Raw genomic sequence first — 25,346 nt, forward strand, 5'->3', positions numbered from 1 at the left:
AGGAATTGATCAATTTTTCCTTCACGTACCAAAGCTTCAATATGATCACGAAGGGTGATACACTTCTTGCCTCATGGCTGTTATGCTCGTGGTAGCAGCAAAACATGCCCGTGTTCTTCGTGGGCTCGTAATCCGGGTGGCTTGGCTTTGGCTTCGGTATTAGGTGTGCTATGCTTGGGTAAATGGCTACACATGTGGCGTTCAAAGATGTGTATGCCTCATACCTCGGGGTAGGGCCTGTCTTGACATGTGCTTGACCCACTGTGTTGACTGCTTGGGGTCGGGGATGGAAATCTTTCCTTTTACCCTGAGATTGATATGTCTGTTGACTTGGCAAAGTATTAAGTAAGGCAGGGGGAGGCACCGCTACCGTTTGGAAGGTTGAGGTTTTCTCATTTGGGTGGGTTTGGCTTCCACTCCCCACTTGCTGATAGGGGATGGTTGTTGGGGGTTTCTCTTGGTATGTCCTTGCCTCGGCGGTGACATGGTTATAAGCTTGCGCCATCACCTCAGAGTAAGTCTTCCAAGTATTGGCATTGATCATGTACTTAAAGAAACAGTCACGTAGGCCTGCCGTGAAGGCTTTGAGGGCAGTCTTGTCATCTGCCTCTGCACAACGGGAATACTCATGGCTGAAGCGACCATCATACATACGTAATGACTCATCTGTACCTTCGTGTTTTTGTGGGTTAAGCTTTTGTGGGTGAAGGGGCAACAATCCTTTATACCTTCATGTTTATCTAGGACTTGTTGCCCTTTCCCCAAATTGGTAGCTGGCCTGGGACATGGGAGGGGACCGAGTCTTTCAGAGACCCTTGGGTTATTGATCTTCGAGCTTACATGGATGGGATTGTCTCGACGTTGCTTTATTGATCTTCGGCTTTCGATACTTCCACTCCTTCTGTATGGAGGTGCATTCCTCCACTCTTTCTGCTTTGGGTCAAAGCAGCTGGGTTAAGAGAAGTTTCATGTTGGTCGCCATTTCGATGAGTAGCTCGCTCCTCAACAGGAATACCCATGTCGAGGGAAAATGACCCTCCGTGTTGGGGGGCACCCAGTTGATGGTTGACTTCCACAGGGGTGATGAGCTCGTGTGTTTTAGTATATCTAGCCTCGTGGAGCATCTCGAAGACCTTCTCATACTGCTCCTGAAGGACCTCATTTTTCATTGCTATCTTGTTGTTCTGAGCTTCTAACTCATCGACTTTAGCTTGAAGAGTAACCCTATTTCCTTCCTTCTTTCGTTGATTCACACTAGGTGCAAGAGGGGTGTCATTCTGTGTGCTGTGGCTTCATTCGTTCCTCATGTTGAAAATGGATGCCTGGTCAAAAGAGAGTGGTAATAAGTGTCGTTCCCACAGACGGCGTCAAATGTTGATGCACAAAATCAATAAGGACTTTGGTACAACAGAAAATGTTAAGTTTGTGACCTTCGCTAGATTGCTCCAATCACTAGTGTGGATAAGTATGTAAATGGATAGAGACAGGGAACCAAACACAAGATGTACGTGGTTCACCCAGATTGGCTACATCCACAGAGTAGAGGAGTTCTCATTAATTGTAAAGGGTTTACACAAGTACATAGGTTTAAGCTCTCCTTTTGTGAGTACTAGTGAATGATTTAGTACAAATGACATTAGAAAATATTGTGGGAGAATGATCTCTTTTTATAGAAGAGTTTCTAGCTTTGTTCTGACATTGACACGTGTCGTGTTGTGATTGGCTTCTGATGTTGACACATGTCGCGTTGTGATTGGCTTCTTATGTCGACACGTGTCGCACTGTGATTGGCCTCATGGTTGGAGGGAAACTCTTCTGGGTCCTTGATGGTATAACGATGACCGGTTCTCAGTAGTTTCGGGATTGGTCAAGTATGGTACAAACAGAAGCCAACAATGGCATAGAAGAGCTAAATAAGCCTTCGCCATGCTCTTCATTCGAAGGCTTATGCCCGAAGCATTACAAACGGAAGTACCTTCTGAACGAGGATTCCATGGCTCATTGGCTCGCTCCTATGAACTGTCTAATCATAAAAGACATTGCCTGAAGCACACCATGATTATGTCCATGAATGAGTATGATTCTGAAGTTTATAAATTTGATCAAATTTTGACTGGAAAATACTTTTCTTGTCATTCCATGTTCCTAACTCACTCTTGAAGCAGCAGTGTAGAAAACGGAAGTTTACCAAATTCTTGGATCTGATTACTACTACAAATGTGAGAGAAAGGTATAGACCCAGTTTCGGCTGGAGTATACCAAACGGCATAGATCCAGTTTGGCTGGAGTTTATCAAATGGAGTAACCTAGTTCGGTTAAAGCCTACCGAATGGTGGTGCCCTACTTTAGCATGATTACACCGAACAGACCCCTCATTCATTGGAGTCTACCGAATCCAATTTTAGGTCTGTCTCTCACAATCCAATTTCGAGTTTGTTTTTACAACATATGGTAGAATCAGGACCTACCAAGGTGTGGCATCATGCCTGACGCATGATCTTTGGCACCTAAGACCTAAAACTTTAAGAATAAGGGATAATATTTCTGAACCTCAACCCTGCAGAATCTACTTCCGTCTCGATTGAATAGATCATTGGTTATGCACATGTTCGTGCCCTTACCATTGTTGTTGAGGAGTACCATTCTAGTAGTCAATATGTGAAACTAATTTTGCTCCACCAAACTTCGTTAGAAGAGCAGAATTTTGACATGGATAGCCTTGTTGGCCGAATCCCCTTAGTAAACCATTTACTTTGTGAACATTTTTCCATGTTCTTGGATTCAAGTTTGGTGTTTGTTTTTTGTTATGGATAATCTTAGTGACATTGTCCTTGATTATGAGTTAATTGAATCATGTTTCTTGTATACATGTGACCGAATTTAGTTAAACACGTGATTAGGTAGGAATGTGGGAAAGTTAGTTTTCTGGATGAATGCGATACTACACACACTAACTTTACACCTAAATCACATCTCTAGCAATGACTTCAGGTCTATCCAACCTGATTAAGAGCATTGGCACGCTCTTCATTGTATGAATGGTACTAAATTACCATGTTAGAGATTGAGCGGTTTACTTGCCTTGGCACGACCATTTGGGACACTTAGGTCAAACAATGATGCTACAACGCATCTCCTTACCTGAAGTAAGGATCTTGTGCCTACAAGCACACTTTGCTAAGACTGCTAGTTGGGGAAATTAATTTTCTAAATCATCCCTTGCAAAGATACGAAATCACCCTTTTTCACAGTGGATTCAAGGGAATATATATGGACTAATCCAACCAAAATGGGGACCATATAAATACTTATGGTTTTGGTCGTTGAATCGACAAATTGGTCACATGTTTGTCCATACACAGTGCTGCAAAACCTCCTGGCCGATTTTAAGGGTTCACCACCCTATTTATCCCTTAAGGTCTAAGAGATTGGATACTGCTGGAGAGTTTATATCGACGGTTTTCGATAAAATATTGCATGTCTTTTGGGTTTATAATTGAATATCAAATTCCCATGTTCACCCCAAATAGCCTCACATAGTGAACATAAAGCGCAATTTAAATGATTGCCCGGACCTTGGTGAACGTACCAAGTTTTCAGTTTCTGCCTAGGGCTATGTAATCTTGTACCCAGTTATGTTGGTCTGCCTTGAGGTCTATTGCCACCCAAACTATTTGACGTTACAGTTGGTTACTGGGTACGAACCTGATGCTTCATATTCATGCATTTGGGTGTGCATTCCATGTGCCAAGTTGGGTCACCGCAACATACCAATATAGGTCCTCAAAGAAGGATGTGAATTTTTTCGATTAAGATTCTCCTTCACACCAGCTCTCTTAGAGCCCTTGTATGCGAACTTTTTACCTTTCATTTAAGGGTTGTCACTTCAATAAGACAGTATTTCCTCCATTAGGGGGAGATAAAAATATCAACGTTCCTATAGAACGGTGCAAATTTGCATGGATGTTGCCCACTAAGTCTCATCTCGATCCCTATACCGCACAAGTGTGATAAGCAAGTACGATGAATTCTAGCTTTCAAAATGCTACTCCAGACGCATTCCTCTTATCTAGATAAAGTGACGAGATCATATACCAGCTGCAAACATGTCTACAAAGATATACGTACTTAACGGACGTCGAGTTAACATCCCCAAAGGGTGTGCCGCCCCTGTTGGACAGTTTGGATGCCTCTGTTGGACGGTCCGATACACCGGTGGATAACCAATCAGTTTGTCTTGGCCTGGAGCATAAAAAATCACTCAGTTCATAGGATTTACTTCCCTAGAAGAGGAAGACATGACACAACAATGAATCTATACTTGATCGTTGTCTCAAATCATTTCCATCTCATGAGATTAATCCGGATTACTCTAGAGACTTGAAGTTCTTGGTCCAGTATACTAGTTTGGATGAGTTAATGGAATTGAAATGAGATTACCATCAATGATGTTTTCACTTATATGGCAGCTACCGACATAAATGAAAAGGGACGATATCGAACCATGTTCCGTTGATTAAGTGACAACGTAGAACTGATTGGACAACCGAAATTACAATCTCGGTCAAATTCCTTACCAAGGTGTGTTTTGGACCTATCGTTCTTACACTGCCCAACGTAACCCTGTTGTGTTACACGTAGGAAAGGAAGTGTAAGAGATGAATGAAATAGTGCGACATGATGCACACCTTATGGCGCAAGGTTTCTCTCAAAACGTCATGTGATTGATAACCGCATTATGAAATGTGGTTAGTGTTTCTCCATAGAGATATAGATACGGAGATTTACATGTAAGTCCTAGATACGGAGATTTACATGTAAGTCCCCAAAGAATTACATGGCCTAGTTCAAATAGTTCCAAACCATGGAACACCCTCTTAACTTGTTGAGGCGTTCACTTACGGATTAAAGCAATTCGACGGATGTAGTATACCCGTCTAAGTGATTATTTGATCAGTCAGGGATATGAATGAATGCCCTTGCATGTTAAACTATGAAGTATTATTTCAAATTGCTAGAGTTACAGTTTATGTTCATAACATGAATCCTAATAAGACTCTAGAAGAGCTTGAGAAAACTGCCTCGCACCTGAAGATGGAATTTGAGATGAATGATCTTGGGAAAACTCGTTTATTCCTTGACCTGAAGTTGAAGCATTGTTCTAACGGTATTTTGGTTTACTTGTTGAACTACACCCTGAAGGTGATACCTTTGAGTATACCTATGAAAGTCCATACGTTATATGCAAATGAGACCCTTGAAGGGGTTATGGAATCCGAAATTCCATATCTGAGTTCAACTTTGCACTTCGTTATACTTAGCTCATTGTATTAGGCAAGACATCTCATTCGCTATTGATCTATTGGTAAAGATGCAACACCGCGCCTACATGCAACCACTGAATTGGTATTAATGACATTTCCTGAAGGTACTACAGATTTGGGCTAATCCCAACGCATCTCGAGCGGATCTGACCCCTTGATCCTTGGAATGATGCTTGCCTTGTTGTTATGCTGACTCTCGTTAATTATCATACCCGCACAAGGTAAAATCCCTGAATGGTTATATCTTTACCATTAGGGATATCGCAATATCTTAGAAGTCCACGATATGACCATAGTTGCGAAATCTTTGAATCGTTCCAAGACTCACCTCACTTCACTATGCCACACTTGAGACATGGTTAAGAGTTCTTGTTGAGTATATTTAAAGTACTTGCTGTGTTTTCATCCATCGTTGAGTCCCAACGACGATCCATGAAGACTAGGCCACATGTATCAACCTGACCAAGACATGATACATCAACGAAGTCAACACCAAGACATTTCGCGTTTACATCTACATCAGCAAAGCATCAGGAGATTAAAGTCATGTAAGCAGATCCCAAACAACCTTGCCGACCTCTACACGACGTCACTACCGAAGTCAACCTTCCAGAAGCTTGTCCGAGGAATTGGTATGCTTAATTGTTCATATGCAATGCTTGTAGTTCTCATTTGGAAGTTCTGTCAAACTCAGGGGGAGTATCCAAAAGCATACTTAGTTGATCTTAATGTAAACCTTTTCCCTACGATTAGGAGCATTTTTTCCACTGGGTTTTTGCTACCTAACTAGGTTTTGACGAGGCACCCATCTTGGGTTGATCATACCCTTGTGAGCTCTTCTACTTCCGTCCAGAAGATGTATAGTTTTGACTTAATGCAACTTCTCACTTTACTCCTTAGCCTATGGGTTTTTCTCCTACCTTGGGTTTTACCATAGCGAGGTTTTGTGAGTTTTACCTTTTATGCATTCTTCTGTTGTTTTGAGACTCGCATTCACTCATTGTGCCGAAGACTTCATCAACTGTAATTACTTCATCGCTGAAGACCTAATGCGCCATTTGTTTGAGTATTTACACACTCAAGGGGGAGTGTTGCAGTTCTATTAGATTAGGAATGTGATTGTGTCAATCCTAGTGTATCAAGGATATCTTAGAATATTCTCTAGGGTTAGGTATTATCATATTAGAGTTGTAATCCTATTAGGGTAAAGAATTAACCTTCCCTACTACTATAAATAAAGGCACAATGAGGTGAGATAACACACACCTCATAATTACACCTCTCTCTTTCTCTCTACTATTGTTGCACCTCCTCTCTCTGTCCTTTATATGATTCAATAAATTAGGTCTACAACATTTTGATCATTGTGCGAGAATTTATGTCAACTGACAGAAATAAATAAGATTTTATAATGGACCAAAGAAAACACTACAATATTCAACATACAGTTTCTTTTTTTTTTTTTTTATATCTATTGGTGATTTTGTTGTGACAATCTGCTATTTTGAGAGCTGAAAAAAATTACAAGGGCATTTCAACCTCTTCTAGCCACCATCGTGCGATTCGCCAATGTCAGAAATTGAACCAAGACGTGTCGCGTGAAATACGGACCTGAAATTCGTCCCCAACATATACGAGTTGAGTCAATGAATTTGGATCCCTCTACATGTTTTACCTAGAAGACTACATCTTTATATATAAAGCCACACAACCCCTTTTGGGGTCACAAGCTTCATCAAAAAATAAGTAGATAGAAATGCTTCTCAAACAAAAAACTACAAAAGCAGCCCAAAATAATGCATCAAATATGGTAGGGGTATTTTCGTCGTTTTAATATTGTTTTTTTAATAATTAATTTTTTTGTACAGTTTTTTTTATATTATTTTTATTATAATTAGTACTTCACAATAGGCTAGCAATAATGTGATTCAATCAGTTGTTCATTAAATATTATTTTCTCTATTTTTGAACACATTCAAAACATCTTAAGAGGCGTGTAATGCCGGTTATCAAAAAAGTCTTTCGCATGCGCATAATAATGTGATTAAATTAGTTGTCAAATGATTTTTTTTTAACAAACAATATTATCTACATTAAGGTGGAGGGGTGGGCTTAACCTTACAATGGGCTAATAATAATGTGATTCAATCAGTTGTTTATTAAATATTATTTTCTTTATTCTTAATGTAAATTCAATAGACTGATTTTATTATGTGAATTCAACTGCTTTGATTGATTTATGAGGAATTTCTTCTAGCATGATCTAAGATTATTCATTTACTTCAAATATTTGACTTTTCTTTTGTCTATTTACGCATAGAAATACATTTAAAACGTGTAAGTCGCGTATAGCACGCCGTGATTCAAAAAATGTCCTTTGCACGCTCTTGGGCGTGTGCATGAAGGCTAGTAACTTATAATCCACACCGTCCAAAAGAATCAAAAGGTTATCAATGTGCAACGTATTTAATATTCCAATTTTAATCCCCACACCTCCTCCCTCATCTCTCCTCCATCCCTGTTTCATGTATAACTATTGAAGAAATTTATGAGTCATCCATGGATAAATCCATCGTACAACCATGACGGAAAGTTCACAGTATTGTTAATTTGTTACCAAGCTAGGTCAATCACGTGGGTTTGAAGGAAGCGATGGGAAAGGTGGTGTGAGTGACGACTGATGACGGAGGGAAGAAGGGGTCAAGGCGACGACAGCCATACACGATATTGCCGCACCTCAGAGAAGCCAAGGGACTTGGGTGGGGAAAGGTTATCATTAAGAGTAATGTTAGGGAGTCTAAATTTTTAAACCAAATTTGCAAACTAAATGATGTGATTGGAGATGATTGAATTATTAATTAAATGTCGATTAACGTTTTTGTTTCTTATTGGTGACACATCATTTGGTTTGCAATTTACTTTAAAAAATTTGATCTCTCTAATTACTCTATCATTAAAGCCGAAAAAAAGTTATAAAACTGAAACACTAAATACGTGGCACATTTAGAACCTTTGGTTTATTTTAAACGGTATGAGAACTCGTGTATAGTCTTGTACGTAAAAAAACATGCAGAGGATTCGAATCTCTCTCATTGTAAACGAATAATTTACAATATGGCTAACGATTTGCCCTAAAAGTGTCATTTAATCTCACTTATATATCTGACAACAAAAAATCTCACTTATATCTAAAATGGTTGTCTCACTTTTTACAATAAAATTATCATTTCGTCTCATGTAGTCTCAATTCACCACATTTTATTTTTGGCACAATTTTTTGTCTCCAATTTACCTACTAAAACAATCTCAATTCCATTTTCGATAACCTAAACCTCTATATGTGTCTCTTGCAGATTGATGCATAGCTATACTTGCAGTCGTTAGATCAATGAGTGGCTTGAATTAGATTTTGAAACACAACCCATTATTTTCTTTTGCAAATGGCTGCAACTCTAGCTGCACACCCATCCACAATAGAGCCAAACGAGTTTGAATTAGTTATCGAAAATAGAAATGGGATTGTTTTAACAGAAAATTTGAAAGCAAAGAGTTGTGTGATACACACTTTAATTTGACGTTTATTAATTTGATGAAATGGACGAGAGTTAAGTGAACTAAAACCAAATATGACAGATACAACAGTTTTATAGGGCAAAGCAAGACAAAATAAATTTTATAGGATAAAATAAGGGAATTGTTACTGGCACTTCAAAAATCTCATTCTGCACTCCAAATTTTTATAATTAGAAAGAACAATACAGTTGTGAGGAGTGTAGAATAAGATTTTGATATGCTAATAATAGTTCCCTAAAATAAAACCAAATGACAGTTTTAGAGACAAATTAATTAGATCAAATCCTCTCTATTTAAAATGAGCGTGGCCTTTCTGTAACTCCAATAAATTTTACATTATTGCTAACATAAAAAACCAGTGTTAGATTTTTATTTATTTTTTAAAAAGTATAAAAAAAATAAAAATGACATTGTTATCAGAGGAACAGGGCCAGAAAGCCTGAATGACTTGGTCCATCGTGTGTTGGCGATGGAGCCCGAGAGGGCCCAAGGGAGAGGCCTGGCACGAGTTGCCAGCCCGAGAGCCCGAAGGCAACGTGACGCAAGGCTTACGTCTGGACGACATCAGCCACATTTTTTATATTTTTTGTGTCAGGCGTGTGCGCTTTAAGCCCCTTCGTGGACGCGCGTCGTCCGACAATATTTTAGACATGGGGCCCGCGGCGCATTTCAGAAATGTTACCATTGGGGAGGCCACGTGGCTTCCCCTCGTTCGTTTGATTTCAACAGCAACAATTTATGGACCGTTGGATTTCCAACGGTAAAAAACATTTAAAAACCTTATTTAATTTCAGCCGTTGGATCTAAGATCAACGGTCCACATTATTCGCCTTTATAAATTTAAAAAAAAAAGAAGAAAAAACAGTTTAAAAATAAAAAATCTTACCGTTGTGCCACGTGGCACAATCTAGAGTGTTGGAATTCAATGTTTTTTTAATCCAACAGTAGAGATTAATTATGTGAATAAAAAATTTTAAAAAAATGCAAAAAATTAATAAAAAAAATGTAAAAAATTAATAAAAATCCGAAAAAAAAAATTTGAAAAATTTATAAAAAAAAAATTGATTTTACTTTTCTATAATTACCTTCTCATTATCTTCTACCTTACACCACACTTTCATATTTTCTCAACTACTTTCATCCACATTCCTATCTTTCTCTCAAAGTTTCAATCCAATTTTTTTCCAACAAAATGACTACTGATGCAGGTACGAATTGGACGCTTATTGAAGATGTTGCATTGTGTACTAGCTAGGTTAAAGTTACTCATGATCCGATTACGAGTAATGAGATGCAGTTGCGAGAAATGTGGAGTCTTATTCATACCAATTTTCTTGAGAAAATTGGTGGGAAAAGAACCAAAGAATCGATGTCCAGTCATTGGAAATTACTTAGCCAATCGTTTAGTACGTGAAGAGATACCTTGGCACAAGCTATTAGTAATCTTCGAAGTGGGGAAAATTTAGCAGATCAGGTAACAATATTTTGTTTATTTGTTTGTACTATACCCAAATTTACATTACCTACTTTGATTATAATTATTTCTTCTCCCGCATTGTGTAGGCACTTCAAGCACAAGCTTGGTATAATGCCAAAACCAAAAGAAAAAACAAATCATTCACTGGAATGTTGGAATATTGTCAAAGATTGTCCTAAATTCAAAGTTGTTTTTATCAGTCTAGAAGTTTTCATGAACAGCACCCCTCTACACTCTACGCCCGATCATGCCTCGCATGTCATGAAGATGACATAGAATAAGTGCCCGAAATGCCCCCCCTAAACAAGTGTCAGGGTCGACCTGTTATCCAATTAGGCCTTAAGGTAAAAAGGCTTCAAAGAGAAAATGGAGTGCTTCCAAGAATGATTATGCAAAGTATATGGAAGAACTTGCTCACCAAGGTGAATTGACTTTGGCGTGGGAAATGGCTAAATTTAAGGCTGATAAGGCTAGAAAAGAGGCAAAAGCTGCAGTTGTTGAGAGAAAATTTCAAACTAATGAGAGAGAAAGAGAGCTACTTAGGCAAGAAAGGGAACAGGTTAGAGAAGAAAGAATGGATCAACAAGATCGTGACATTATGAACACGCTTATAAAAGGGAAGTCTCCAAATTTTAAATATTTTTGGAAGTCGGAGAAAGCAGACGTGGTGCGAAGGAGGAGTGCAAGAGAAGCAAGAGTAAGAGGAGATGGTCCTAGCACGACAAGAGAAGATCATCCTAGCATCACAAATTGGTTAGGAGATGATGAGCCATTCACGAGCCCATAATTTTCCAATCACTTTGTTTGTAATCGGAGCCCATAATTTTCCAATCACTTTGGGTTGTAATTTATTATTTATTGAATTGAGTACTTTATGTTGTTTCCAATTTATTGAATTTGGTACTTTATTTAAAGTAAGAGTAAATTTATTTAATTTGGTAATTCATTTGTACTAAGAGAATCTTTATTCAAAGGACATAAACACACCAAATAAAATTACATGAAGATACCAAATAATAAAAAATAAAAAAAAACTCACTAAATGAACTAAAAAAACACACCAAATAAAATTAAATAAACACACCAAATAAAAACAAAAACACTAAATGAACTTAAGTATCTTCAGCTTGTTTCAATTCCCACTGGTGCTCTATCAAGTCAATTTGTCAGACATTGTGCATATATGGCCTTTGAAGTGCATTATATCATTGGATGAGCCTTTCATTGTAACGTCCATCCCTTTCTAATGGCTCGTGTTGCACGGGTTCTTCGATGGCGTCATGAGCACAATATATTTGTGTTATAGAATTGTTCATCGTGTCTGGCTTATATTCATCAACGGCATCATAATCGTACTCATCTTCCACAATCATGTTGTGAAGAATGATGCACGTCATCATGATGGATCGAAGCGACTCTACATTAAACATTCTGGCAACACCCCTGACAACTGCCCAGCAAGCTTGAAGGATACCAAAACAACGCTCCACATCCTTCCTGCACCCCTCTTGACAGCTTGCAAAGTGTTTTTCCTTTGCACCTTGCGGACGTGGCACTGTTTTGACAAACGATGATCACCTTGGGTAAATGTCGTCTGTTATGTAGTATGGCCCGTCGTACTTATGTCAGTTGACTCAGTACGTGACTTTTGGTGCCTTCCTTGCGGAACATCGTTGAACACTGAGGATTGGGTACGGACATTGAGGTCATTTTGAGCTCCCGGAACCCCGAAAAATACGTGCCAAATCCATGTATCAAAAGATGCAATCGCCTCCAAAATGATACTTTTTGCTCATTTTTCTGTCCCCATAAGCGCCTTGCCATGCACTTGGACAATTTTTCCAGGTCCAATGCATACAATCAATGCTTCCAATCATCCCAGGTAAACCTCGCATCTCGCCCTTCTTCAAAAGCCTTTGCAAGTCCATGTCAGTAGGTCTCCGGATGTACTATGCAGTGTAGATAGATTCGATTGCTCCACAAAACCTCATAAGGGACTCAAGAATGGTTGATTTCCCCATCCTCACTATCTCATCCACTTGGTTTGCAGATGCTCCATATGCAAGCATCTGCAAGGCAGCGGTAATTTTTTGCTCAGGAATGAGACTCATAGCACTAAAAGCATCCTTCTTTTGCACAAATTAAGAATCATGGTTGCAAACAACAATCATGATTTTGTTGAACAAATGTCGTTCCATTCTAAAACGACGTCTAAAGTACGTATCAGGGAATGCATTGTTACGGACAAAATAATCATCCAAGAGTTCCGTACCTCGTCATTGCCTGCTTCTATCAAGGTTTGCGGAACTGCTGGGCCTGCAAATCTGAGCAATTCTAAAAGGTAACGACACGTGGCATGACGGCATTGGATAAAAATCTTATAGAAATCTATCACCAATAATTGTCTTTTCGGATAATGACACGTGACGCAATGAGAACGATTAAAATTTTTATCCAAAATTACAAATAAAATTATTTTGTATTATTTTATAAATTAAAAAAATACTAATATTTTATTGCCTATTGCCAAGGCTATTCAGTGTAGGGGTAGAGATGCAAAAGATAGTTACTGTTCATTAAGGGCAGTTACTGTTCACTGGATGGATTAAATAGTGAATAGCCCGGGGGGGCCTTAGCAACGGTGGAATTGCTCTCATGGGCAATACCGACGCGACATTATCCTGCACAAGAGTGAAGCCCCTAGTTTCTGACTAGTTTACTGTTAGACGCGTATCTTGTTTTGGATAACAACTCATGCCTAACGAATTTACGATTTTTGATCTAATAATAAGATGCTTGGATAACAGCTTATACGCAAAGGAATTTACTATTTTTGATCTAATTATAAGGTGTCATATGTGTAAAAACACATACATATTATTGATTTATTATTTGAATTGGATGCCACCACAATGACAATGACGAGTAACAGTGACGATGAACTCGTTCGATATAGCTGCTTTCATAATAAATGGACCACATGTACAAGGACAAGATTTGTCCTAGTCGTTGGCTTTTTCTTTCCTCTCTCTGCTTTGCAGCTCAGCAGACCAATAATGTAGCTTTTATCCTTTTACAAGAATTTCTACAAATACTCTTGAAATCTCTCTTCACATCACACTTTAACTCCTTGCTTTTGCTCGGAAAAACAGACTCTCACACAAGATATATATTCATATACACATATATATATATAGTTGGAATAAGAAGCTCAAGCATTCAAGGTTTCTCTCACATTCTTTCTTCGACCATTTCCTTCAGATTATTCTCTATCACCAGGTACGGACTAGAGGAGCAATGCTATTGTTTTTTCTTTTTTTATTTACATTTTTTTTATCACTTGGTTTTCTTACGATATCAAAACTTTGATTCAGTTTATGTTCATTTTGTATATTGTAACTTGGTGGTTCGGACTGGTGGATTATAATAAGACCTGTGTTTAATGAGCTCAATCAAAGTTTGAAATTTGGGTTGTGTTTTTATCATAAAACCCCATCAAGCTAATTTAGCTTGCAACAACAATCAAGCCATATCGTACTAAATGAGATCGGTTGTATGAGTCCTATCACCCATTGCTTTGGTTAGACAATGGATTCCGAACGAAGAATAATAGTTTTGCAGTTTCATATATTGTGGTGGTAATATTATGTAATCTATGATTTGTAATTGATGATTAAGCAATGTGTAAATCTTCGCTCTGTTTCTTTATTTTTTATTTGTATATATTTTTTTTTTCTCTTTCTATATACTTGTTAAAATTTGATTTTTGTTCTGATGGAACTGGATCTTTTGACTCTAAGAAATATCAAGGGCAAGATTTTGGTTGCCCAAACCGGTTTGGAAGATTTGTTTTCGGCTAAATGTATTCGGGTTTTCGTAGGATCTTGACAACATATGGTACTGTGTTTGTGTATTTGTACATGTTCACCTCTTTGTGGTGTCTAAAGAGTAAGTCAAAGTGGATCGTCCCTTTATAAAGTTTTAGATTACGGTTAGGGAATTGTTCTATTTATAAAATTTAGACTATGGCAGAGGTATTGTCATATTTATAAATTAGTTCACTTGAGTTATAATCAGGTTAGAGTGGGTTAATAAATCAGGTCGGGCATGAACAGACAACAGATCAATTCAACCCAATCCAATATATGACCGAGTTAAAGTTGGGTTGAGTTCGAACGCATTATAACTATATAAAAAAAAACACCCGCTTATTAGAATTTAAATTCAGATTGGACATAGACAAATTCGAATTGACCCAACCCAAATTGCACCTCTAGTCCAAACAAGCAAAAAAAGATTGTTTTAGTAAATATGTATATTCCGTAAATAAAAAAAGTAAATACGTATTTCCTATAAGACTACAGTAAATAGTTTCCTAAAAGAGGTTACTACTGGTGCGTTGTGGCCATTGAGAAATAAAAAAATATTAGTGCTAATTGTGCAATAAGCGTGTTAATCGTGCAGCTCTCGCACTTTAATCCTGCTATATATGGGCTTTGAACGTGTAATAACCCTGTGAAATTACATTATTTATTGACGTGGCCATGGCATTAATCCTACTTGGCAATGCAGCCTGAAATTAGTCGTCCATATTTTGCCAGTCGGGACCATAAGCACGAGCAAGGCACTCGCATTTGTGCGCAGAGCCGCTCGACGGCAGTAATTCCCACATGCGCGCTAAATTTGTACAGTTTTGTGTGTTTAAAAGTTGGCCGCCGCCGCCACCATTTCTGTCACTGTCTGTTTTTGAAGAACGTAGTCGTCATGGATCCCGAGAAAATTGCTCATGGGACTTTGTCGGAACAAGAAGTTTGCCCAACTGCTATAGAAGAGGTGGCGTTGGTGGTGCCGGAAACTGACGACCCAACCCTACCGGTGATGACATTCCGGGCGGTGTTCCTCGGCATATCGACATGCACTCTATTGATCGTTCTCAACACATTCTTCACATTCCGTACGCAGCCGCTGACCATCGCCCCCATCTTAATGCAAATCATCATTTTACCCTTGGGAAAGTTGATGGCTTCCACTCTCCCGACGCGGGAGTACAACCTCCCCCTCCTGAATTGGAAGTTCACCCTGAATCCTGGGCCGTTCAACATGAAGGAGCACGTAATCGCCACCATCTTCGCCAACTGCGGGTTTTCTCCCGGTGGAGGCGACGCCTATCCTATCGGAGCCATTACTGCTATGAAATTGTATTACAAGCAGAGCGTGACTTTTCTTTGCGCCCTCTTCATGGAATTAACCATAAAGGTTGTCTTCTGTGTGTGTGTATTTTTGTGTGTGTAAATATAACAAGGGTTTTCATCTATCTTAATTTCTGGATTTTCTCGATTTTAATCGCAGATATTGGGATATGGATGGGCCGGAATACTTAAGAAGTACCTGGTTGACCCTATGGAGATGTGGTGGCCTTCCAACCTCGCTCAGGTTTCTCTGTTCAGGTATTTTGCTTTTAGTTCAGTTTAAGGTTTCCCATGTTGAGATTCTTGACACATACAAGTAATATATAGAAAATTTTATTCCAACCCATATTACGCATCTTTACATTTAATTCAGATTTTAATTGATTTTACTTTCTATGATATATACATTGACGTTGAAAAAAAAATGATATATACATTGACCTTTTTTGGTTAAAAAAATACACTCACGAAACTAGTCAAAACAATTCCAAACAAAAAGACAACAAATAACATTTCACTACTCACTAGACTTTGTTTATCTAATTTTTTGTTCTTCTACGAATAAGTATATTTATTTTCCAACCAAATGGAGTGATTAATTCCGTCATAACGTATAATATGCTAACTATAATTATGGATTTTATGATTTTCTAAAATTGTTTGTTGTTGGTGTTCCAGAGCACTGCATGAAAAGGACCACGGATCCAAAGGCCTTACACGGATGAAGTTTTTCCTCATAGCCTTGGCAGCGAGCTTCACCTATTACGCACTCCCTGGTTATCTGTTCCCGATATTGACATTCTTCTCTTGGGTGTGTTGGGCTTGGCCGCACAGTGTCACGGCTCAACAGATCGGCTCAGGTTACCATGGACTCGGAGTTGGCACCTTCTCCTTTGACTGGGCTGGGATTTCAGCTTATCACGGCAGCCCCCTCGTTGCACCTTGGTCTTCCATTCTCAACACTGGCATCGGATTTGTCTTGTTCATCTATGTCATTGTCCCTATTTGTTATTGGAGGTTTAACACATTCAATGCTAGAAAATTCCCCATATTTTCCAATGATCTCTTCACCTCCAGTGGGCAAAAATATGATACTAAACGGGTACTGACACCCCAGTACGATCTTAACATTGATGCCTACAACAGTTATGGCAAGCTCTATCTTAGCCCTCTTTTCGCTTTATCCCTCGGAATAGGATTTGCGAGATTCACAGCAACCCTTAGTCATGTGGCACTGTTTCATGGCGGGTACATACTTTCAATTTTACATAGCAATGACACTTAAAATTTGAACCTACAAATTGAAAACGAGGAGTAAATTACATGCTGACAAAGTGACCATTGATTTTCTTTTCCTAGTGATGTGTTAGCACGAAGCAGATCGGCAATGAAGAATGTGAAAGTGGATATCCATGAAAAACTGATGAAACGTTACCAAAAAGTACCTCAGTGGTGGTTCCTCGTTTTGTTTATAGTGAGTGTTGCACTGTCCCTATTAACGGCTTTTATATGGAAAGACGTTGTGCAGCTGCCTTGGTGGGGGATGCTATTTGGCTTTGCCTTGTCTTTCATTATCACCCTCCCAATTGGTGTCATTCTAGCAACCACCAACCAAGTATGTAGTTTTCTATCTTCTCGACGGTTCTTTCATCTCCATTTGGTACTTGTGAGAGGGTGCACAACAATTTATTTGCAAAAAAATATCGTGCATTGTGACGTTTGCACGTCTAAATTAATTTTACATCATATTTCAAATTCTTATGGCTTTTTTCTGTGCAGCAACCTGGATTTGACATCATATTTCAATTCATTATGGGGTATATGCTACCAGGAAAACCCATTGCAAACATTGTTTTCAAATTCTATGGACGAATCACCACCGTCCAAGCTCTATCATTCTTAGCTGACCTTAAACTTGGGCACTACATGAAGATTCCACCTCGCTCCATGTTCATAGCTCAGGTTAGTTCACATTTTATCTATTATGTTAAACATGGTCTTTTTCCAGTGTAGTAGAACTAAACTAATGCATGCGAATTCTCCAGCTAGTGGGAACTCTGGTTGCCGGTACTGTCAACCTTGCAGTTGCATGGTGGATGATGGAAGGTATTAAGAACATATGTGACATTGAAGGGCTTAATCCTAACAGCCCATGGACTTGCCCGAAACACAAATTCACCTTTAGTGTTTCTATTCTATGGGGCCTTATTGGACCAAGGCGACTGTTTGGACCTGGAGGATTGTACAGAAACTTGTTATGGTTATTTCTTGTTGGAGCTATTTTGCCAGTTCCCATTTGGATATTGACCAAAAGATTCCCAGAAAAGAAGTGGATTTCATTGATAAATATCCCGGTCATTACTTATGGTTGTGCTGGGATGCCACCAGCTACTCCCACTAACATAGCAAGTTGGCTTGTCACTGGAACCATCTTCAACTATTTCGTGTTCAGATATCGTAAGCGCTGGTGGCAGAAGTACAATTATATTCTATCTGCAGCATTGGATGCTGGCACAGCTTTCATGGGTATCCTAATCTTCTTTGCCTTTGAGAATCGACACAAAAGTGTTGACTGGTGGGGCTCTGAACTTGACCACTGTCCTCTTGCAACATGCCCTACTGCACCTGGTATTGTGGTTAAAGGATGTCCTGTTATTTGAAAATATAGCTAGTTTTGTATCAGGTTTATGTTTCTGTTGTCTGTTAAGTTAGTAGTAGTAAAATATGATCATTTCTTTATTTAGGTATAATTTGGCAACTGTTAGCCTTTCAAATGTGTTGGTTTTGTCTACTGAGATTATGATTTGTTTATCACAACTAAATTTTATTGTATCACTTATCATCTCTTCTATAACATATTAAAAAATCACCATTATCCGATCTACATGGTGACTTCTACATCAATTTAAGTAATTGATGTACAATGAGATTGTTCTTCTCGACCAGCCTTAATATGTTGCCAAAAGCATAAAATTCTATTGCTCATGAAAAACTATTCTTCATGCGAGTTATTCATAGCCCTAATTTCGCTCCAACATTTTTTTTCTTAGAATTAGAAGTGTACAACGGGTTGTGCCGATCTGTACAGTATATGAGCACTGCTCGTAAAGTATGAGTTTGGGCTTATATTTGACACTGGGCTTTGTAATGATGGAGGCCCAAAAATACAAAGGCAAATAGGAGACTGGGCTCGGACAAGTTGATAGGCCCGAGAGGGATTGGAAGCCAGTTCAGCAAGGCATAAGCCACCACATGCCTATGTTTGAAGTGATGGGCAACAAAGGGCACCTCACCATCAACAAAAAGCACTTTTCAAGGGCATGAGTGAATAAATAAGTTATGATTCACTACCCTCCGAAAGCCATCAACTAAAAGCAAAGCTTGGAGAGTTGGGCCAAATTGTCTATAAAAGCAAAGAAAGACACCAAAGATAAGGACACTCAACCAATCAATCAAAAGATATCGAAACTTTGCTCTTAGACAAGTTCGTACCCAGAAAGTTGCATTTTGTCCAGATTTCCCCTTTAGTTGTAGAATCCCCATAGAAAGCCCTCTTTTGTCAAGTTTAGAAGCTATGCTACCTTCTCCTGGTGTTATAGTATCGATTCCCTCTAGTAAAACCTATCTACTTTTCATTCCCCAAAGACTACAACCTTTGTAAAACACAAAGAGAAGTGGTCGCAAGAAGTTGAACCTTGCCCAACAAGGTCAAGTCTTGCTCGAGTCTCTTTTGTTTGTACTTACATATAGTAGATATGTTGTTTAACGCATTTTCCTTCATGTTTCAAATCATTTTTTTACTATTTATCCACTCAAAAGTCTCATTTGTAATCAAATATGGATAAGTTAAAAACTTGTTTTTATTAAAGCAAACTTTGATTGAGGAAACAGTTGGAAGGGCTTTGAGCTCCCTTCATTTTGGACATACAATATCACGAGAAAAAGTCCTTGTTTATAAGGCAAGAAAAGAACCTTATCAGACTTAACCTATCTATGACAATCCATTAATAAACAAGAAGTCTAAGTAACTTGTGGCGTAAGTAATCAACTTAATTTACACTTGTACAACAATCTGTTATACAAAGATAAAGTGGCACGCTCAGATCTATGTTAGCTTTAATTGTGCCTCAAGGCCTAAATAAAAGCCTTACAAGGGCACCTTTCAAACTAACAATAAACTCGTATTGCAGCACAGCATATAGCAAACCTTGCCCGACAAACAAGAAAGAGCAAGAGCCCCGGGGAGCTGTGCGAGGGACCAAATCCAAGATCCAGCTCGAATAGTAAGCCAAGCACAAAATGATGCATATTGATAATGCAAACCAAAGCGCAATGTTGAAAGCAATCACCACGTTGTCCTGTATTTTAAGCATTTTGTAATTGAGGGTAGCCCTCAAGCACGTATTTTAGCCTTGTATCAATATAACCAGCAAATATAACTGAAAGAGTTTGAACCAATGTCCATATTGTCCAATGTAGTTAAAACATCGATCAGTCAATGAACTTTTTTTTTTTAACAAGAAACAATAGCGTGGTATTTCATTAATCAACACAAACAATTACAAGGGTGCCATTGGGTACACAGCTCCAGTGACCAATAAATTGATCTGGAGTGAATTTGCACAAACAGACAAATAAGAGTAAACCCCTAGCAAACTACCACAAGCACAAACACATAATCGCCAAGCGCACAGTACCACTAGTACAACTTTGTCATAATAAACAATAGACGCAACAGAGAAATATGGGTAGCCATAATGGTCATCGCTGAATAGTGAGGCCACATATAGAACGAGACCACATCAAGTCATTGTTGATAGACGAGACTACATAACGCATCGCACAAAGGCGAAGACTAATCTAGCTAAAACAACAGCGCCACCACAGTGCACGTAAGGCAAGTGAAACATAACTACACTACTCTGATAAAGGATCCGTTGGTCAACTCTTCATAGTGGGGGACGAGGCACTCAAGCTAAGGCCACCCAATTGTTCACCGGACAGTGAGGTACCGGCATCCACATCGAACACCATAAGAGTTAACTGTAACAAGCAACGAAGCTGCCAGGTCCGAGAGCCATAAGCTGAGCCACACCGAGTTGCCAGATTTGAGTGCATATGTCGGTGCAACCATAAGAACCAGACGAGGAAGGTGACACCACCATGGGAACGAGTTGGCAAAGGTGGATTCAACCCACTTACAACACGAATCTAACCCCACACCAAGATAAATGAGCTCCAAATAAATAAATAAATCTTGAAAGGGCATGGCCCATATCAGGGTATAAGGCATAAATTCATGGAAGCTATTCATAAAATGGTGGGAGATAGGCAAAGAAGGGGAGATGAGGTAGGTGAAGGCTGGGAATGAATGGTCAGCGTGAGGTTAGGGGGGAAAGAGGTCGTGTATGGCGAAGAGAACAAAGGTTGGGATGGGGAAGAGGGGGAAAAAAGAAGGGAGGAAGGGCTAGGAGAAGAAAGGGAGAAGCTGCCACGGGCCACCAACCATAGCCCAAGGCCCACGATGATGGAGGTAGCAGGCTAAGGTTTTGTTAAGATATAGCTTTTGGATAGAGAAGGGAGAGAGAGATCTTTTTATGGGTGCTTTTGAGCTTTTTTCAGTCAATAAACTAGAAACATCAAGGTGGGTAAGCATTTTATAGGTCATAATTATTGCTTTGAAATCTTCATTTATAGACTCACTGTTAGAGGATAAAAGAATATACAGTTAATAAATGGGAGATTCCACCCCTAATATCACTAAGACATTTGGCGATAGAATCCAACACCTAGTAATAGTTAATCAAGTAAGACTTTATCAATGATGTTGGTGGTGGACCATGATGGGAAACTCGAACCAAGATTGTTAAGATGTTCAACTTGTTTAGTGAACATGAACATGACGATAGCTTTACAATGAAACAAGTATTTGTGTTGTCGATGAAACCTCTTTTAGCCTTAAAACACAGATGTCTGTAAGGCATGAAGTATCCGAAGTATCTGATCTTCATCTGAACAGTTTGGACCAAAAGTATACCACGAAGAAACAAACTAGTCCACAAGCCACCACGTGGACAACATGGTTTGATCCACTCCGGACGATGCTTCGGTTCAATCTTCTGACATTGTTCTTCAACCCTGCTTGACCTTTCAACGTCATATACTTGACCTTTCAAAGATATGTTTCAGAAAGATGTGCACGTACCACCCATCATACTGCCATTAGATTTCGTTATTATTCAGAAATTTTCTATCCATCCTTTAACTAAAGATTTTCAAAGGTATAGATCGGGTCTTGTATGGGGAAAAAAAGGTTTTTCTCTTTTAAATTTTTATTTGGTGTGACTTTGCATTTTCCTCGGCCATCTTTTTTAATTTGAAGAATCATGTAGCAATTTAAGCAGTGTATGATGTCTATCCGGTGTAGATTGTAGTAGTAATCCATCTTATCCATCATCCCCTGTAGTTCAAAATAAAGTGAAATATGCAAGCAACAATGTCTAGAGTATGATGGCATACCAGCTGATCCAGAAATTCATTCTAGAATTTTGCTTCCGTACCTATAACTTGAGCTACCTGCGCCAAAATAAGAGAACATTTCTTTATTCTACATAGATTTCTATTGCAATTGAACTGCTGAAATCAATTTTACAAGTCATGATACACCACAATTAAGCTATAAGATGAATTATGAAACAAACAAATGTACAGAGGAAACACATGAAGGCATTAGAATTTATGCGAAACTCATTTAGTTTAATCAGACGTCGATATTGAATAGGCTTCAACCACTAAATTAGATATCTATAACCAAGCAAAGAAGTAGATTACAAGCCCACCCCCCAAGAAAACCATCCTCTAAAAATCAAAAAAGAGGACACAACACTATACACAATAGATACTTTAAGAAGGTTCCATAAATACTTCTATAATAATTTTAAGGCTGTCACAAATCTAACACCGGTTGCTGAAACCATAGACCAGATTCCAGATTGAGAAAAGGAATGCACTGAAATGAAGCCCTCCTCAGAATAGAGGAATTATGTAATTAGCAAAAAAAATCAATAACTAGGTCAATGGATCTACCATATCATAGCTATCATTCAGCAAGCACCAATTAATTTATGACCACGATAACAGGTGCAATGCAAGTGAATAATTACGACTAAAAATCCAAATGAAAAACATATGGCTCAACATTACATCCTTCAGCTAATAGCAACAAAGACTGAAAATAACCAAACCTTGGTAAAAGGTTAAGTGCAAGTATTTAAATTCAAACCTGTCCTAGACCATTAAGAAAGATACATGAATCTGTTCCATATAGCAGGAATGCCAAAACATAACAATGACGGGACCAAACCAATATATATTAACATTTCCAAGGTGCGCCAACATGAATTCAAATGCCCAAACAAAATACTCAAAAGTAAAAATAAATTTGGAGTGCATACATTTCTCAATCTTCTCACTTGGTTGTGGAGGCCATTGATGTCTTTATCCAAGTCAGCATGCATTGGATCAATCCTCAATTGGATTTCGTCCATGTTAGCCGCTGGTCTTGGGTTAAGACCCTCCCTAAAGAATCATCATTAATACATTTACACCGAACAAATTCACAAAATAGAAAACCTGTGTGAAATTAATACCTTGATCTGTACGGGACAACATTTCCATAGCCTGCCATTAGAAACCCTAGAGTTTGTGTTTGGTGAGCTGGGGTAAGCAATCGTCTTTTATTTCAAATTCAATGGGTAAATATGTTGTCTTGATGATTGCCCACCGTTAGATTTTGAGTCTTCAATATCTAACACACAAGGATTTTTGTTATAAACCATAATTTTAGGAAGATGGACTGCCTCAAAATACATGTTTCTTTCATCTTTAAGAGATTTATAATACGCCAAAAAAGAATTTCCCCAAAATCTCTCTAATAATATCATGAACAATGAAAGCTTCAACTACAAAATTGTAGATAAAATTCAAGAAGTATTTAAGTGTACATAAAAACCATGATATGCATAGATCACAAGGTCCAGGTTAACCAGAATCCAGCCCGGAGTTTGCACCTAAATTCCATCATTAGAACTAATCTCTAAGCAGGGTACCAATTTAAATTACCCGATAACAAAACCATTAGGTTAAGAGGGAAGTCGCATAATTTCCTATATAACATAATGATAATTTGACTGAACCAGAAAACCCCCAATTTGGATGACTGAACCCAATACCTCCACAACCTAATCTCCCATCAGAAACCCTAATCAGACTTATTATTACCCAACCAAAGGCTGATCAAAACCCCCAAAAAACTAGAGCTCTGTTTCAATCAAATCTCTCCCCTCCCCCTCCCCCCCCACGCAAACCAACAATTCCTAACCAAAATACCGAAATTGCAACATAATTTGTAACCAATCACAAATGAAATTCAAATTGGGAAACTGGTAATGCAATCTGATGAAGAAAGAAAAATGACATAATTTAAAGAAGAAACGAAGGAAAAGAGGCGAATGGCAGTACCTTCGTCGGTGATTAGACACGCCGGCGGCGAATGATGACAGCAAAGAGGTTCCTAGACAAGTTGGAGAGAAAAAGAGGAGCCAGAGAAATGGAAAAATCGGCAGCCTCGCGTCGGACCAAGTATAGAAACTGTTATTTCGAGGAACGAGTCTGGAAACTAGTTGGGTATTTCCATTTTTTTTATTGGTAATAGCATTTCGAATAGAATAGTGTTCGGCTGCTTACTCATATCTATGAATCACAACGTGACATGTGGTTTAAATAATTAATTGGTGGCTTTTAAGTTAAAATGATTCATGAAATTTGCATAACTCCCCACTTTAGTTTCTGAAATTTGAAATTAATAGAAGTGGTCATTGAGTTTGTCTCTCTTCAATCATTTTGGTCATTCTTAAAAATCTTCATTAAATAAGAATAAAATGACAAAAAATACGCTAAATTTTTGTCAAATCAATTTTTTTTTTCCGAAGATAGAAATATATTAGATTGAATAGAAATGTTTACATCCTGAGCAAGAAAGTTAAACAAAAATTCCAGGCCAATACAATCCCAGACAAAAGCTCGACCCTCCTTAAATATGTACTTAGCCACCGAGTGAGCAGCACGATTGCTCTCTCTAAACACGAACACGAACGATACAGATGTCAACCTTTGCGTTAGAATCTCAATATCACCAAGTATACATTCAAGGCTAAAGTCATAAGGCAATTCTCTCCTAAGCATCTGGATAATCACCTTCGCATCGGATTCGATAATCACTTTATCAAACCTATTGTCAATGCAAGCCAACATGGCATCACGAATTGCACACACTTCAGCTGCAACTACAATGTGACAAAGTCCAATACCCGAGCCTCCCGCAGCCTGAAAGAGACCGGCAAAATCGCGACAAACCCAACTTGTACCCACTCACAAGTGTTCTTACACCAAGCCGCATCAGTATTGACCTTGATAAACCCGTACTCCGGCTTCTGCCTTTGAAATTCCCCACAAGCCGTAGCCATTGTTGTCAACCCTCTCTTTGGACATTCACCCGTAGGCCCCCAGGACATAGCATCTTTGAAATCAGAGACATTACTCCTTCAAACCTCCAAAACCTCCAAGGGTTGCCGATGTACTCCGTTGAATACCACCTCATTCCTATTTTTCCAGAGTCTCCACAAGCCAAAAGGCAAACTCCTACATAATCTCATCAGCATTATCCCTCCCCTTGACCCTGTTACAAAACTTTTCCGAACTTGCCAAAAAATCAGTACCTGTCAA

The 25,346-nt window shown here is 38.6% G+C and overlaps 1 protein-coding gene and 1 long non-coding RNA gene across 5 annotated transcripts; one reads left to right on the forward strand and one right to left on the reverse strand.

The window, feature by feature from the left end:
- Positions 1 to 13,465: 13,465 nt before the first annotated feature.
- On the forward strand, positions 13,466 to 18,398 carry LOC126631552 (oligopeptide transporter 3-like). 3 transcript variants are annotated; one of them, XM_050301672.1, is made up of 7 exons: positions 13,467 to 13,653; positions 14,947 to 15,630; positions 15,724 to 15,821; positions 16,242 to 16,811; positions 16,923 to 17,178; positions 17,343 to 17,525; positions 17,609 to 18,398. In XM_050301672.1, exons 2-7 carry the CDS (start codon positions 15,139 to 15,141, stop codon positions 18,221 to 18,223), a joined length of 2,214 nt encoding a protein of 737 aa, XP_050157629.1. In that variant the 5' UTR covers positions 13,467 to 13,653; positions 14,947 to 15,138; the 3' UTR covers positions 18,224 to 18,398. The 3 variants fall into 3 exon arrangements, with proteins under 3 accessions (XP_050157628.1, XP_050157629.1, XP_050157627.1); XM_050301670.1 differs by having other exon boundaries at positions 14,976 to 15,630; XM_050301671.1 differs by having other exon boundaries at positions 13,466 to 15,630.
- A 3,009-nt stretch (positions 18,399 to 21,407) lies between these two features.
- Positions 21,408 to 23,915, reverse strand: LOC126631556 (uncharacterized). Of its 2 annotated transcripts, XR_007626380.1 has the most exons (4): positions 23,213 to 23,915; positions 23,018 to 23,141; positions 22,083 to 22,139; positions 21,408 to 21,710 (listed from the first exon to the last, which is right to left on the reverse strand). It is a non-coding gene; the product is annotated as an uncharacterized LOC126631556 (long non-coding RNA). The 2 variants fall into 2 exon arrangements; XR_007626381.1 differs by having other exon boundaries at positions 21,408 to 21,701; positions 23,018 to 23,915.
- Positions 23,916 to 25,346: the final 1,431 nt, after the last annotated feature.

Source organism: Malus sylvestris, chromosome 8 (assembly GCF_916048215.2).
Source record: "Malus sylvestris chromosome 8, drMalSylv7.2, whole genome shotgun sequence".
NCBI classification, from domain to species: domain Eukaryota; kingdom Viridiplantae; phylum Streptophyta; class Magnoliopsida; order Rosales; family Rosaceae; genus Malus; species Malus sylvestris.